The sequence below is a fragment of the Pleurodeles waltl genome, chromosome 5, assembly GCF_031143425.1.
Source record: "Pleurodeles waltl isolate 20211129_DDA chromosome 5, aPleWal1.hap1.20221129, whole genome shotgun sequence".
Classification (NCBI taxonomy): domain Eukaryota; kingdom Metazoa; phylum Chordata; class Amphibia; order Caudata; family Salamandridae; genus Pleurodeles; species Pleurodeles waltl.
In genome coordinates, this window is record NC_090444.1 from 423,744,250 (window position 1) to 423,759,000 (window position 14,751).

The window sequence follows — 14,751 nt, forward strand, 5'->3', positions numbered from 1 at the left end:
CACCTGTTCACTGTCAACTCACCAGAAGGGAGGAGTAAGTATTTAAAATAGCTGGACCTGATCAAATAAGACTCGCCAGTGGGAGTGGATTTTTCAAGCCCGAGTGGATTTTTTGAGCCCTGAGAATGCAGGAATAAGCCATTTACCGATGGTTTAACTCCCACTTGAGTTGTAAGCGTGGCTTTAAGGCTCATCTCAGGAAAGTGTGTTGTGTATTTTAGCAAACTACAGAGGATTGTCTGGCAGACTTTCTTATCAAAGGTGAATGCATACCTGCCAACTGTTTAACTTAAAATTGCAGATCATGTGAAGTAATTAAAAGGGTGATCACATTAAGGTGTATGAACATGTGGAAAACATTGTCCATTTTTATGTGATTGGTGATAGAATATTGGCCAAAGCTGTAGTTTTTGAATTACTTCAAGACCAATAATCCTATATAATGCAGTCACAATGAGTGAATGATGCCGTCAGTGATGTCGTTTGAGATGTCATCAATTGAACATGTCATGAGTACTGCAATATATGAAGTCATCAGGAGTACATGGTAGTGCAAGTTCTAGTTAGTTCAGTAAACTATAACGTGTGAATTTCAGTGGTTTTTTTTGTTTGTTTTTTTAGCATTTTTGTTAAACTTTAATTTTGATCTAATTTCAACACCTAACCATAACGTCACTTTAATCCTTTTTTATTTTTTTTTCATTGAATTTGTGGCTTTTCTGATCATATTCAAACTTGAACATACATCCACCCCACTTGGGCAACTTAATGCCAGTACCTCTGCTGCACACTGCCTGGCCTTTGGTCAGGGTTTATGCCCGACCCCTTCGGGGCACCCAACTCGCAGTTGCGCACAACCTTTGACTTGGCTTTCAGCACTGTACCCCACTGAAGGCGGCCATCCCCTTACTGTGCCTATCTATGACCTGCGCACCATTGTATATATGTTTTTTTTAATGTTGATTTAGTGCAGCAGTATTACATGGAGGTTGCACTGGATACGGCAGCTACCCCAAGTCCCATAATGCAGCCACAACATTTTGTTCAGCGTTGCAGCCGCAAAACTGGTACAGAGGTTTTGAAATGGCTGATTGGGGGACAATGTTCCCACAACCAAACAGAAGGTCCTATATTTTTTTTCTTTGCTTTGTGGTACAGTTGCACCAATTGTCCAGCTATATTTAACTTTGAGTGTTAACACCTTGATGTCCAACCTGAGCCCCTCCTTTAAATGCTAATTTTTCGAAGTAAAGGACTTTACAGGTCATGTTGCCACAATTGTAACTAGGGTTATGGGCTGCAGACAATCCGACTTTCACCTTGTCTGTCAGAAGTTGTCCCAGAGATGTCCTCTCTCTATCTTGGCCAATGTGTCGGTCTTATGAGCTTATCTATCTATCTTGTACGAGTTCCAAGAGTCGGGTTTCAATGAATGCTATAAGTGTTGTCTTTTCCGTTTTCAGTCAAGATATGAAGCCCATAGCCTTCCCGAGAATCACTGATTTGAAGGCTTCCCAAAGCCTGTCTAGAAAATACACTGAGCTGGACTTTAGCTGAAAGTAGGGGAACGCCCCCTCTGTAAGAGAGGGCAAGAATGTTTCCTCTGTCAACCATTGTGTGTTGAGAATCCACATAATCCACTGGGGGCAAACGGTGACCCAGAAAAAGTAGCACTGTGGAATGGTTCCAGATTCCCTGTGGCAGGTGGCTACCTCGGAGATGAGGTGTGAGATGATGACTTTGAGCAGGAATTCAGCTGTGAGAATGATGTGTGGGCACCAGCACAAAATATGTATCCCTCTTTAGTTGGATGGAACACTTATTAAGCATCCACCAATCCCAAGGACTGTGCAAAGTCCCAAATGGGAGAGGTGGAATCTCGGGGAGGCCTTACTGGAGTGGTTTGTGGGAGTACACGATGGCCTGTCATGGTCCTAGTTCATGACCTCCATTGAAGCCTCTTGCAAATAAAGAGGGTGCCTGGAGGAGACATAGAGTAGCGCATTGGAGATCAGTGAGTGGAAATTGGCAGATACTGACAGATTGAGTGGCGATTGGGCGGTCTTTTACCGACCCAGAGACCTTCCGGTATCGCCCTTTAGCATCCCTCCTTTCTACATATTTGAGTGGGTAGCTCATAGGCCATGGGAACTCTAACCTGGGTGAACTTATGTTGGAGCCCAAGTGGTATAAACTAGCAAAAGCAGATCTACCCAGGAATTTTACTATTCCTCTCCTCCCCCGGGTCTGGTGGCTTGGTATGTAATTTGGGAACACCACAATATCAGGGTGGATCCATGTCATATTTGCACTAGGGTTCTTCTGTGCTGTAAGAGCCTGCACCAGTCTTTATAGTTGCCAAAGGGGAGCTGTGGGACTATTGAGGTAGGGATGGGGGGCAGGAAGGGGGGGACAGAAGAGGGGGGCACAGACAGACAGGGCCACATTTGCGTGCTCAGCCACAAAGCACACTAAGAGCATTGCAGCTGGGATTGTATCCCTTTGGGATTGTTCCATGACGTGCTCTCTCAGAGTCTCCTCCTCCTCCTCTTGGAAACCCAGAGGAGTTGTTGCGTCTATCCCATCCTTATGCATCCTCCACTCAATCCTCAAGAGTTTTAGAAGTTCTTGCCAAGTAGCAACAGACATCTGTAAGGTCTGGATCTTATCATCCAAATCTGATTTTTAACAATCCACCTCTATGACCCAGTCAATGACATAAGAGGTCCTGGCAGATGAAAGATGTGTCTAGCCTCACCTTCCTTGGCCTTGTCTCAAGTGCAGAATGAGAGGCTTGAATGGCTCGACGGTGACTTGCATGGAGGTTGTCAGATGGGCCTTGTTGGATCACTCTTTAACTTGTATGCTGCTCTTTGTCCTGCTGTGATATCTAATTAGGTTTGTTCTTTGCCATGACAGAGCCATCGGTCAGTTCTGGGGCTTGCACACCCTCCAAGACACTCCTCCAACCCTGTATCTGATGCTTCAGGAGATATTGTAAGTCCTCTGTTTGAGCCCATCTGAGGCTGTCTACTGAATTGCTTCCATGGTTTGGGTTTAGGAGCAGTAACTTTAAGAACAAGTGCTCTAGTTGTTTTGTTGTGCTTAGTTACTAGCTTCTTCCATTCTCCAGGTAAAGGAATTTATTTCTCACCCAACCTGCTTTCTAAAACAGAGGCTGCCAGCTCAGGTGGGCAAGGGAGGGCGCAAGCAGTCATGAGTGAAGGCATCGCCTCCTGAATCTTTGCAGGTGAGCATTTGGCACTCAGGAACGATCCTGGGCCCTCCAGGTTCTATAGCGCCACCTATTCTTCCACAACCACAGTACTGTCCCTTTGTCTAACTTCTTTGCAGTTACCTCCAATCTCGAGAACAAGTCCTACTGGTCCCTAGGATGTGCAAATCTGCATCCGGGGCCCGTTCTAGTAGTTGCAGTATATGCCTTTCTGGTAGACCAACAGCCTATGGAGGTGCAGCAGCAGGTTCTGTCCCAGGACTTATGCAATGCCCAGCCCTGCGTCTCCCTCTACAAAGTAGGGCACCTGTTATACCTCTTGGGGCTAGCTGATTAGTCCCAAAATCCTTAAGTGGGGAGGAGCTGTGTTGTCTACCTGCAATCCTGGACCCTGATTACCACTGCATGCCATGTGGTCTAGCTTCACCACAGTCACTGTGGCAAGGCGCATGCAGAGACCTCTGCAAAGGTTCTCATGCGGTGCAGGAAAGTGCCTCCCAAGTACTGGCTGTTGCAGTGGGATCGGCTGATAACTTGTTTTTGCCACAGATTCTGTCCTAGGATGCAAAATGATGGAGCATCTCCTGATAAGGTGTGGAGCTAACTTAACTCCGGATAAGGTGTGGAGTAACTAAGAGTGACTGCCATGTGAGCCGCTGTACTCACAACCCCCGTTTTTCCAGTTTGTGGAAACCCACAATTTAATCAAGGACTTCTTACCTTTAGCGCTTTCGAAGTATTCCACTAGGCTGAGGAATGGAATCGTTATGTGTCAAATCAATTTGTCAGCCCAGAACCTCTGATATACTTCTACCGCCCTCCACTCAAAAACCATGGATAACTCTCTTCCAGACTGTGCAGAAAAACCCGTTTGAATGAAATGCGTTTGGTACATTTCATCCTACAGTCTTTCATGTGTGAGGTACAGTGGATGTTGATAGTCAAACTAGATCAGCTGCCATTTGCCTAATAAGGCCACTTTTCTCTGTACCATTTTTGGCATCTCTTTTAATAATAGACCTCTCTCCCTGATCTGCCTCCCATAATTCATTCATTAGACAGAACGGTTTGGGGATTGTAATAATGAAGGTTTTGTTAAGCAACTTGTCTGTTGTGAGTTTTACCTGTAGGCCAGGAACTAAATTCTGGGAATGCTTCCAAAGGCTGGGCCCCTTTGTACTTGATGCGTGTACAGTAATTGTAAAATTAGCTTCTATAGATACTCTGGTCTCAGCTTGGTGAGAATGTTTATTTCTCTACCAGTTACTGTGCTGCCAAATATGATATAGTTGTATTCCATCCCTTGAAACATTCACGGCTGTAACCTTACTTAGTTGGCTCACCCTCCATTGAATTTGGTAGGAGGGTGGGGTTCATGCTGTACCTTACCTTCTCGTAATTTCATTCTCCAAGCGCTACACCCGTTGCAAATAACTACCCCAATAGTGATGACACCTCCTTCTGGAATCCACCTGCATAAATGCTATGCATAATATTCAGCCCTTGAACCACCTTATGTTCTAGATGGATGGCAGGGTAATTTTGCTGCTCAGTAATTTGCGTACAGCAAGGCCTGCTAACTGAATTGTTCACTGTGGTCCGTCTTCAGTCATACACTGATTATTGTGCCATTTGCCCTGGAAAACCTGGAGTACTTTCCAGCCTTCAGAAATGTGCGCACCATTTACATTATCATATAAATAGCAGTACTTGCAGAACCAATAGATCTCGCCGTTTGGCTTTGTCAATGGTTTTAACCATGCTGCACAACATTCCTAATGCTGTGCAATATGGCTAATAAATAGGGAAAAAGAATGTGGAAGGTGGGTGGAGGCAACATGGTCGGCGGAGAGGAAAATAAAAACACAAATATGAAGAGGGTTTGAAAGCAAACTAACGAGTGAAATGTGGAGTTAAAGCACACAGGAGAGTGGCGTGAAGTTGTGAGAAAGTGAAAGGGTACATAAGAGTGACTCAAGGGACAAAACTGAGGAAAATTACTTTTGTATAGTGAAATTTGCTTTGAGAAGTAGGAAAACGCAAAGAATGGAGAAAGCGCTTGCACTCTCGAGGGTTCTTTTAGAAAAAGAGAAAATGCTTCTTTGGAATAATAAAAGGAGTCAATCAGATATGTTAAGCACACTTTGCTCCACAGGAGAGACAAACACTAGATGGGGTAAAGCAAATAGAACCATTGACTAGAATAGAAGAAAATAACAGTGACAAAACAGAATGCCAGTAGAAGGCAGTGGGTGAAGTTGCCTATAAGGTCCGCTATTTACATGCACCCATACAACTGTGCTAGCTGGTAGGCTTCGACCTAAAACCTGCCTCAGTACATCACCGTGTAATTCTGTAAATGAAATTGTATGAAAATAATGGTGGTGTGCTGGAAGGGGTTTACTCAACCAAAAATGAAATTTGGGGAAAGAGACCAAAACACTGGCCGCCCACTTGAAAAGTACTGAGCTGGGTAGACATATGTCCTGTCCTTTCCTTTTTGACAACAATTCTTAAAGGTAGAACACCTAACCAGAATTCTGAAGTTGGTGCCGGGTGGGGATTTGCACAGAATTAAACCTGTTGTCTCCAGGTATCCTTTCTTCACTTCAGCTAACTGCTTGATGGTATGTTTGAGATGGTGAGAACATACCAGGAAGCGGAACGGATGAGACCGTGAGAAGCAGTGGTTATCACCTTGCACCTTCCATCTCTGCTTTTTTTCACTCTTTCTAGGAGAGTAGATTTACTGCTTATGATAGCTGAGCGAAGGTTCTATTAAATGAGATCAGTCTTGTTCCATTTTGAATTTTTCACCAGAATTTGCTCATTCTAGTGTGGTATAGTTTCAAGATGATGGTGAGTAGTACAGGGTTTGGGGTGAACCACATCGGCAGGAAGTTCTTTAGTATCTTGAATGAATGGTGATGGTTGGCACAAATGGAGTCTGAGCGTGAGCCCGCTCTTCTCTGGGTTTCTGCACTTCTAGTATAGAGTGCTTTATTGTCCAGGGTTGGTCGTTACACTGGCCACGTGATAAATGACATACAAGTAGGCCTGTATGAAATGGCATTGTTTACAGATCGTCAGTGGCCAATTGAAAATGCGATTCAATTTCGTGAACCACACTGACCTTGTGTTTATTAACTCGTCTAAAAGCATTGAACAGTTGTCTCCTTACACTGACCACTGTATTGCACTGGTTTTCACTGTCCCTCGTCCCTTTGCCCTTTTCAGCCTTCACTCCTCTATTGCTTTCTGTTGAGTTCTTCTTGTATTTGTTTTTCAGATGAGACCCTTTTTGCTCTTCCTACTGCATCTGCGTCTTTGATGCATCCCTCTGCAGGCAAGTTCTTTCTGCTAGCTTCTCTCTCCTGCTCTTTGCATTTTTAATATTGCTTTCTGCTTATGTCGACTTTGCATGCTCTTCACCTTTGACAAAATATGAATAGTAATGTGTGTTTTAACAGGCAGCCCTTGCAATACCTTACAAAGTAGAACTGCCCACAAAACATCAACTTCCAATGTTTGTACTCTGCATTTAAACAAAAGAGCCTTAGTATAAATTGTATTAGCGCCTTTGCAGTTATTTTCAGAAAATTAAATTGAAACGGTGGTAGCATCAGGTCCATGCCTAAAAATAACGCGGCTGAATGATTGCCAATATTAAACAAAAATCGACTCACGAACTTACCCCTTTGCACGGTGTTTCTGCTAAATAAACACTTTTGCTCAAATTACCTGTTTTTTGTTAGGAAAAAAATAAAAAATCTCTCCATATCCCAGCAGATTGACTGTCTCTGGGTGCTGTACGGGTTCTACTGGTGGCCCACCCAGATACAGCGAGTGTAGAATCGTAGTGTAGTCCAGTGTTCGACTTCTACTGTCAGGAGCAACCTCTCAGAAGAGGACAAGATCTCTTATCTACTTTGTGCAACATTTCGTTGCCGGTGATAGTAAAATAGCTTTAAGTTGCAATGAAAATTAAATTTCATCCTTTGACTTTAAAGCGGCAGTTGATAATATGCACTACTGAGAAAACCACAGTTTTGCTCACCCAAGGGAATATTGAAAAACTTGCATTACAAATTCTGGCAGGTTTGTCACCAGGTTCTCATAAACTGACAGTGACTGTCAATTAGATTAATTTGTCTCTAACATGTACTTCTAACTTGTAACTCCTATTTAACAGTGCTTGGTATGTAGTGCTAATAAATATGTAAGCTAGAACGCTTATGTTTTACGGTGTGTGTTCGCCCTTTTCTAATTTTCCTTTCTGTCCATGGTCACAGAACAAATGGACTTGCAGGAGCAGCTTTCTAGCTCTGTCTCGCCTGGCCAAGAGGACTTTACACCTGTGCTGCATGACAGCTCTGCTTCTCTTGCTTCTGTGTCTCCTTTCTCAGCCTCTCCCCCCAAAGACCACGCCTTTGCTGCTAGCACCTTGTCTCAGCAACCCTTCACAGAAGCCGTGCAAGAACCTTTAAGTCGTATGTACTTGGAATCCACGGGCAACAACCAGCCCGCCAAAAAGTCAGAACCCACCGGTTTCGAACCGGAGCACACACCTCTGACGTCCGCCCCTGAACCTGAAGCCTTCGTCGAAGCGCACCCTGAGCAGGAATTCCTGTTTTCTGAGGGGAATCCGCTCTTAAACCAAATCTCCGCACCTATGCACGAGACTGCACTGTTTGATGAGCCTTTGTTTTCCAAGACCTCACCAGTTGGTGGGAGTGGAACTGATGAACAAGCGTTTCACCTAGATTTTGAAAAAGAGAGTCCAGTACGGGCAGAATATGTAGATTTCAAACCGTATCCTTCCGCAGGGGAATGTAGAATTGATGCCCAAGAACCTAGTAGTTTGGATGACATTTTAAAAAAAGTTAATGATGGTAAAAGTGAAGTAGACAAAAATGTATGTGGGACACAACCATATGATGAAATGGAGAAGACCAATGCACTTTCCGAATCTGCTTCACAATCTTACTTTGCTCCTGTACCAGTGAGTGCAGCTGCTGGTAATGCCTCTAAACCTCGCGAACTGATTTCAGAAAATAAGACCGATGAAAAGAAAATGGCAGAAATGGAAGCCCATTGGAGTACAGAGCAGGGTGAAGCCAGTATTACTGCCAGCAGCCCCTTCATAGCCGCAGTGAGGGGGGAAGCAGAGTATGCGACAGATGCTTCACTAAAACATATAGGCCATGTTGCAAGTCTGCCTGAAAGCCTTACGCCAGACTTGGTGCAGGAAGCGTGTGAAAGTGCGATGCATGATGCATCTGGTGCGCAGCTTACGTATACCTCAAAGATTGACCTCGTTCAGACATCCGACTCTCTACATGAGCCGTTAATTTCTTCGGGGCAAATGTCTCCATCATTTGAGAGTACCGAATCAGTCCAGTCACCAGTTTTGCCTGACATAGTCATGGAAGCCCCAGCCACTACTGGAGCTCTTGCTATTGAAACACCTATGTATATTGCACAGCATGATGCCTCTCCATTGGAGGGCACTGCACACCAGGTTCATGAGGAGCAAATTAAGTTGGCATCTGAAACACCACCATCATATGAAGAGGCTGTAAAAGTACCATTGGCAGACGATAGAAAAGAGGGTGCTGATGGCATTACATTTAAGGATCTTGCCCATGTGGAGAGTACAGCATTTGAGGAAATAGAGACTCCATATATATCCATTGCCTGTGATCTAATTAAGGAAACCCAAATCTCAAGTGAATGCCTCCCACCTGGTTTCACAGATTTGTGTGAGAATAAGCCGGGAAACTTTGTTTCACATTGTGTGCCTACACATGCCAGTAATGAAGACAGCAGTTCTCCAGAGTCTGAAGAAATAGACGTGGATAGACAGTGGATGCCTGAGGTTAGAAAAGAAGCTACAGAAGTCATTGACAGTATTGGGCAAGAAAGATTGGTAGATGTCATGAGCTGTGCTAGAGCTGAAAGTAGTGGTACAGATACATTCCCTGCAAAGGCATACATGGAATCTTTTCAGCCAGAATTTGATAGTTCAAACATTTTGGATTTTTCATTGAATGCACCTACTGTTGCAGTGTCCGGCAAAGAAGAAAAACATCTTGAAATGGAAGAACTGGGCACCGTAATTAATTCTGAAAAAGAATTGTTTGCTTACAAGGAACAGAAGGCAAAAGAGGGTCCTTGGTGCACAGACGAGCCTTCGCCAGTTAAAAAAACAGAAGATTTCATGAGTATGTTGGCTCATTCGAAAGCTGCTCAAGTTGTGTCCGAAAAGATTGCCAAAGCCATGGAAAGAGAAGAAAAGGAAAGTAAGAGAAATGTGACTGAGATGGAGGAAAGGCAAGTGCCATTACCAGACTTGGCTGGTGAGGTGCCTTCTGTAAAGGATGTAGTCGTGAAAGCTGAAGAACACGTGCCAGTCTTTGAATACTCACGTGATCATCAGGAGGTGTCTGCAGTGCATCCTTTGTCGAAACAGTCTGTCCCGTCCATTCGGGAAGACTTGACCAGTACAGTGAAACCGGAGGTACTTGAAAAAGAGACGACTGAAGAACGAAAGGATGAAAAAAGTGAGATCAAGAGAGTTGCTGCCCCAGAGCCTGTTCCTTCTGTGCTTTCAGCAAGGCTGGGTAAAGCATCAGGTAATCTACATGTACTGTCCATCACTTCGTTTTACATGTTTTTCTTTGTCACATCTGCATGTGGGCATTTACCGTTGATTACGATTTGACCTCGCCGAAGGCAAGTTGTGTGTGTCTGATGCCTGTGCTTATTCTCGCTTAAGTACATCACAAACTGCATCCCTTGTCACAAGTGGTGGAGGAGTTACGGGGCCGGCCGTAGGATGTTCTGCCTTTTGCTATATTCTTGTTTTAGGAATGGGCTCAGTAAATATCTTAAGCTTTGTTTCCATTTGTCCCGCCTACAGTGGCCATCATTGGTTTTGACTATCATTCCACTGTGGCTGTCAGCTTTTTTTTTTTTCTTGTGGTCAGTGTATCAATGTGATCCATCGACACCAAAGCTGCACATTTGAGATTTTTTGGGGAAAAGCGGATAAACATGTCCGAAGAGAATGGGGTTTTTGTTCTGCTTCATGAACATTTTATATGTCTAGCAATGTTTTGTTGTACATTCTATTGAATCCTTACTATCCTTATTCTTTGGTTAAGAAGCTTTAGGTAGTCTCCAGCAGGTCCTCGTCAAAGCAGTATCAATAAACCGTTATCACTTTTGGCTACTTAACCGCTCATGTAAGCTGTAAAGGTAAGTTGGCAGTAGGTGACTAACCACATTCTGGTAGGCAGTTCATAGAAACATCTGTTTATCCAATTCTGAGAATAAATACTTTTTTTCAGAAATGCAGGTGCTTGGGAATGTCACTGAAGGAAAGTGTGGGCATTTCATGGATAAGCTCCCACGCAGAATGGGGAGCAACTTCCTACCTGCTCCCTCCTGACTTTAAAGAACATTGAGTTAAGTATGCAGAGACTAACAGAGACTGCAGCTAGGAGCATGTCTCTTCCACCTATGAAAGGAAAAGAGGGGCCAAGGTCAGTGATTAAACGTTTGGCTTCTGTGGACCACTCAGTTATTACTGTAATCCTGGGATCACCACTGAATCATTATTGGAATTTGAGGATGCCCACTGAGTCATTACTGGAAGTTGGAAACTCCGGCCCAAGCATTTTTGATGATTTGAACTGCAAAACTGCATGAAAATACAGAAACAAGCATTCTTCAAACAAATACACAAATTGTGGAAATGCTGACATTTAATTCATAGATATAAAAAGATTAGAGCTATTCCAAACTCAATTGAGGCCACTCGTTCATAGTATATTCTGTTGATTCACTGGCACTGTTCCCGTGAATCAAGGCTACTAAATTGCTACCCTCCAACTTATGATTTCTTTACATTTACAGAACGTTTTAAAATTGTCAGTTGTATATCTTGCTTCTTTATCTATGTACACCTCATCTATTAATATTTTTTAATTTTCTAAGTAGTCGCTCTCCCCCCGAGTAGGCTTTGCGGACATCCCTGGACCACAGTTTAAGAACCACTGACCTAGGTTTTTGAAAACATGACGCGTTGTGCACAGAGCTTAAAAGCTGTCCTATTCGTGCCACAGATCTGCAACACAGAGTGTGAGAGAAACAGAAGAGCAACATGTGAGTGTGTAGAACATGTGCAGCAGCTTGAAATCATTGGCACTCAAACCAGACAAGCTCTTAAAAACCCATTTGTGATTCGTCATTGTAGGAAGTTGGCTCTATATACTATTTCAAAGTAAGAAATAGTGTGCACAGAGTCCAAGGGTTCCCCCTTAGAGGTAAGATAGTGGCAAAAAGAGATAATTCTAATGCTCTATTTTGTGGTAGTGTGGTCGAGCAGTAGGCTTATCAGAGGGTAGTGTTAAGCATTTGTTGTACACACACAGGCAATAAATGAGGAACACACACTCAAAGACTATTCCAGGCCCACAGGTTTTTATATAGAAAAATATATTTTCTTAGTTTATTTTAAGAACCACAGGTTCAAGATTTACAAACAATACTTTAAATGAAAGGTATTTCACTCAGGTATCTTAGGAACTTTGAATTATCACAATAGCATGTACAGTTTTGGAAAAAATGGCAATAAGCTATTTTAAAACTGGACACAGTGCAAAAATCAACAGTTCCTGGGGGAGGTAAGTAAATGTTAAGTTCCCAGGTAAGTAAAACACCTACAGGGTTCAAAGTTGGGTCCAAGGTAGCCCACCGTTGGGGGTTCAAGGCCACCCCAAAGTTACCACACCAGCAGCTCAGGGCCGGTCAGGTGCAGAGGTCAAAGTGGTGCCCAAAACACATAGGCTTCAATGGAAATAGGGGTGGCCCGGTTCCAGTCTGCCAGCAGGTAAGTACCCTCGACATCGGAGGGCAGACCAGGGGGGTTTTGTAGGGCACCGGGGGGGGGACACAAGCAGGCACAGAAAGTACACCCTCAGCGGCACAGGGGCGGCCGGGTGCAGAGTGCAAACAGGTGTCGGGTTTTCAATAGGAATCAATGGGGACACCCGGGGGTCTCTTCAAAGATGCAGGCAGGCACAGGGTGGGGCTCCTCTGGGTAGCCACCACCTGGGCTAGGCAGAGGGTCGCCTGGGGGGTCGCTACTGCACTGGAGTTCGGTTCCTTCAGGTCCTGGGGGCTGCGGGTGCAGTGTGGTTTCCAGGCGTCTGGTTCCTTGAAGCAGGCAGTCGTGGTCAGGGGGAGCCTCTGGATTCCCTCTGCAAGTGTCGCTGTGGGGGTTCAGGGGGTAAACTCTGGCTACTCACGGGCTCGCAGTCGCCGGGGAGTCCTCCCTGTAGTGTTAGTTTTCCGCAGGTCGAGCCGGGGGCGTCGGGTGCAGAGTGGAAAGTCTCACGCTTCCGGCGGGAAACGTGTGGTCTTTAAAACCAAACCAGATTGGGCAACTGGTTAGCTTAAATAACAGGGGCTAAAAGCATTAGATGGTGTGTGCTAGTAGCTGGCGTAGTATAGGAATGAGAATTCAGTAAGATATGAATGAGGTCTTGAGGATATGAATGGAGCGGGGTAATCCACGATTTCAGTTGGGCAGCAGTAGGTTGGCAGGTACATAGAGTGGTAGTGAGTTTCAAATGCAGTTTGAATTTATTTTGGAATTCTTTACACAAGGTTGAGTTACGAGGTTCTAGGTTGTGTCACTGTGTTAAGTACAAAGGAACTGTCGTGGGCAGAATTTCCTTTTTTCTTCCTTTCCATTTGGGGAGTTTGGTGGGGGAGCGATGGGTCAAGTCAGCTCTGTCTGTGGTCTGCAAAAATGGGGCGCGTGAGAGGAAGGAGTGCATTGTAGAGAAGATGATATGAAGCTTAGGAATTTGCTAAAGGGGGGGGGTGGTGTTTAGAAAAGGTATTCATTAGGAACTAGTAAGTGGCTGTGGTTGACAGGGTACGTTTTTGTTACCTATTTTAAGGTCAAGGGTAACGTCTAAGGGTAATCTCTGATAGAGCAGGTACCTGCCAGTGAGTGTATGATTGCAATAGGATCCTCAAAGTGGATGCTCCAGGGAAAAAAATACAGTACAAAAATGTTCACTTAAAGGTAATAATGGGCGGAAACTTTGTATGTTATGCAGAAGAAGAATGGTTAGGAGGCAGCGCTGCAAGAGTTGTATTTGTTTAGAAGGCGGCCAGCTTCACCACCGCAGCAAAATCCTCAAGAAGTGCAAGAATTTGGCATACTTTGCAAAGAGCTGCACGTGTGGCCATGTCTTTATTAAATTGATCCAGGTTTCAGTGATTTTCGTGAAGTAAAGGTCAGGGTATTGAGTGGCAATAGAAATTGTCTAATACACGAGATTTTGTTACATAGTGACCTAGAATTGCAGACGCAGAGTGATATTGTGTATTCGGATAAAGGTAGTTTGTACTGGCTGAAGAATGTTTGTCGCAGTAGGAGAAACAACCAGACTATCTCCTTGTGGTGTTCATTTATTTTTTGGCATCGTTTCCCTGGCAAGCGAACATATTCTGTTCCCCACTAAATACAACTTTAGGAGGAGGCTCATAATTAATTACCTCTAAAGCAATAGGCAGCAGGCCTTGGAGCATCATATTATGATAAAGATTCCTCCTTCTTGTCCCTTTCATGCCCCCCACACCCTTAGAGATCACTGACCAGCTGAGCCCTTATCCCATTCTCATTTTCCCCAAATAGTATTGTGTTTTCACTCTTTTCGATTGCTCAATGTCATGGCCATCCTTTTTGACGACCCCCAGCCCCCGTTATTCCCAGGTCGGTGCCTTAAAGTGTTATACCAATCTCTTTGCATTCGACATTTTCCAGTGTCTATTTGACGAGCGCTGGACGCGTGCTTCCACGCACGTCTAACGTGGATTCGTCTTTAGGTGCTGACGAAGGTACCGGCACGCGGCTGCTCTAATAGAACCTGCTCATCTGGAGCATAGGGACTTTGACATGGTGGTCACTGACAACCTGAAGCCATAAAATGCCCCTAGTACATGTGATGTTGTAATCAGGTTATCTGCAATGATAACGATGAAGTGTGTAGATATATTGGCAAACAGCCCGCTTTGATTAATATAAAGGACAAGTCTCATTTCACCCTGATCTTGTACTTTTTCACCTGAAGCATGTTGAAGGTGGCTGCCTCCATCAACCCGCTGCTGCAACATCATCCTCCTTGCATGGGAAGCAGTAGGACCTACCAACGTATTCGGGTGGTCTGCACCACTGCATGTAAATAAAAGCCATAGACGGTGCAGGGAAGTGGTTTCGGGTCTTATGTCCGCAGTGCAGTAAGGCCTTTTTTGAAGCCTTGAAAGGGAGAGAGTATGGGGGACCTGTTGCTGCCTGCCACCACAGTGCCACTAGCAATGTAAGGACGAGTTTCCCCCTTGTATATTTTATACAGTGGTCTTGCAAAGGTAGCGACTGACGGGGTGTCTCTGGTGAAAGAATTACAAAGTAGGAGCCCTAGGTAAATACTTAAATT

General features: G+C 44.4%; 1 protein-coding gene across 2 annotated transcripts in view; it reads left to right on the forward strand.

Annotated features, from left to right (window-relative positions):
* RTN4 (reticulon 4) overlaps positions 1-14,751 on the forward strand; it is a 232,787-nt gene that overhangs the window by 49,295 nt on the left and 168,741 nt on the right. For both annotated transcript variants that reach the window (XM_069234184.1, XM_069234185.1), the window contains exons 2-3: positions 6,525-6,581; positions 7,528-9,870. In XM_069234184.1, the coding sequence (XP_069090285.1) occupies positions 6,525-6,581; positions 7,528-9,870 (2,400 nt within the window). The remainder of the gene's footprint in view (positions 1-6,524; positions 6,582-7,527; positions 9,871-14,751) is intronic.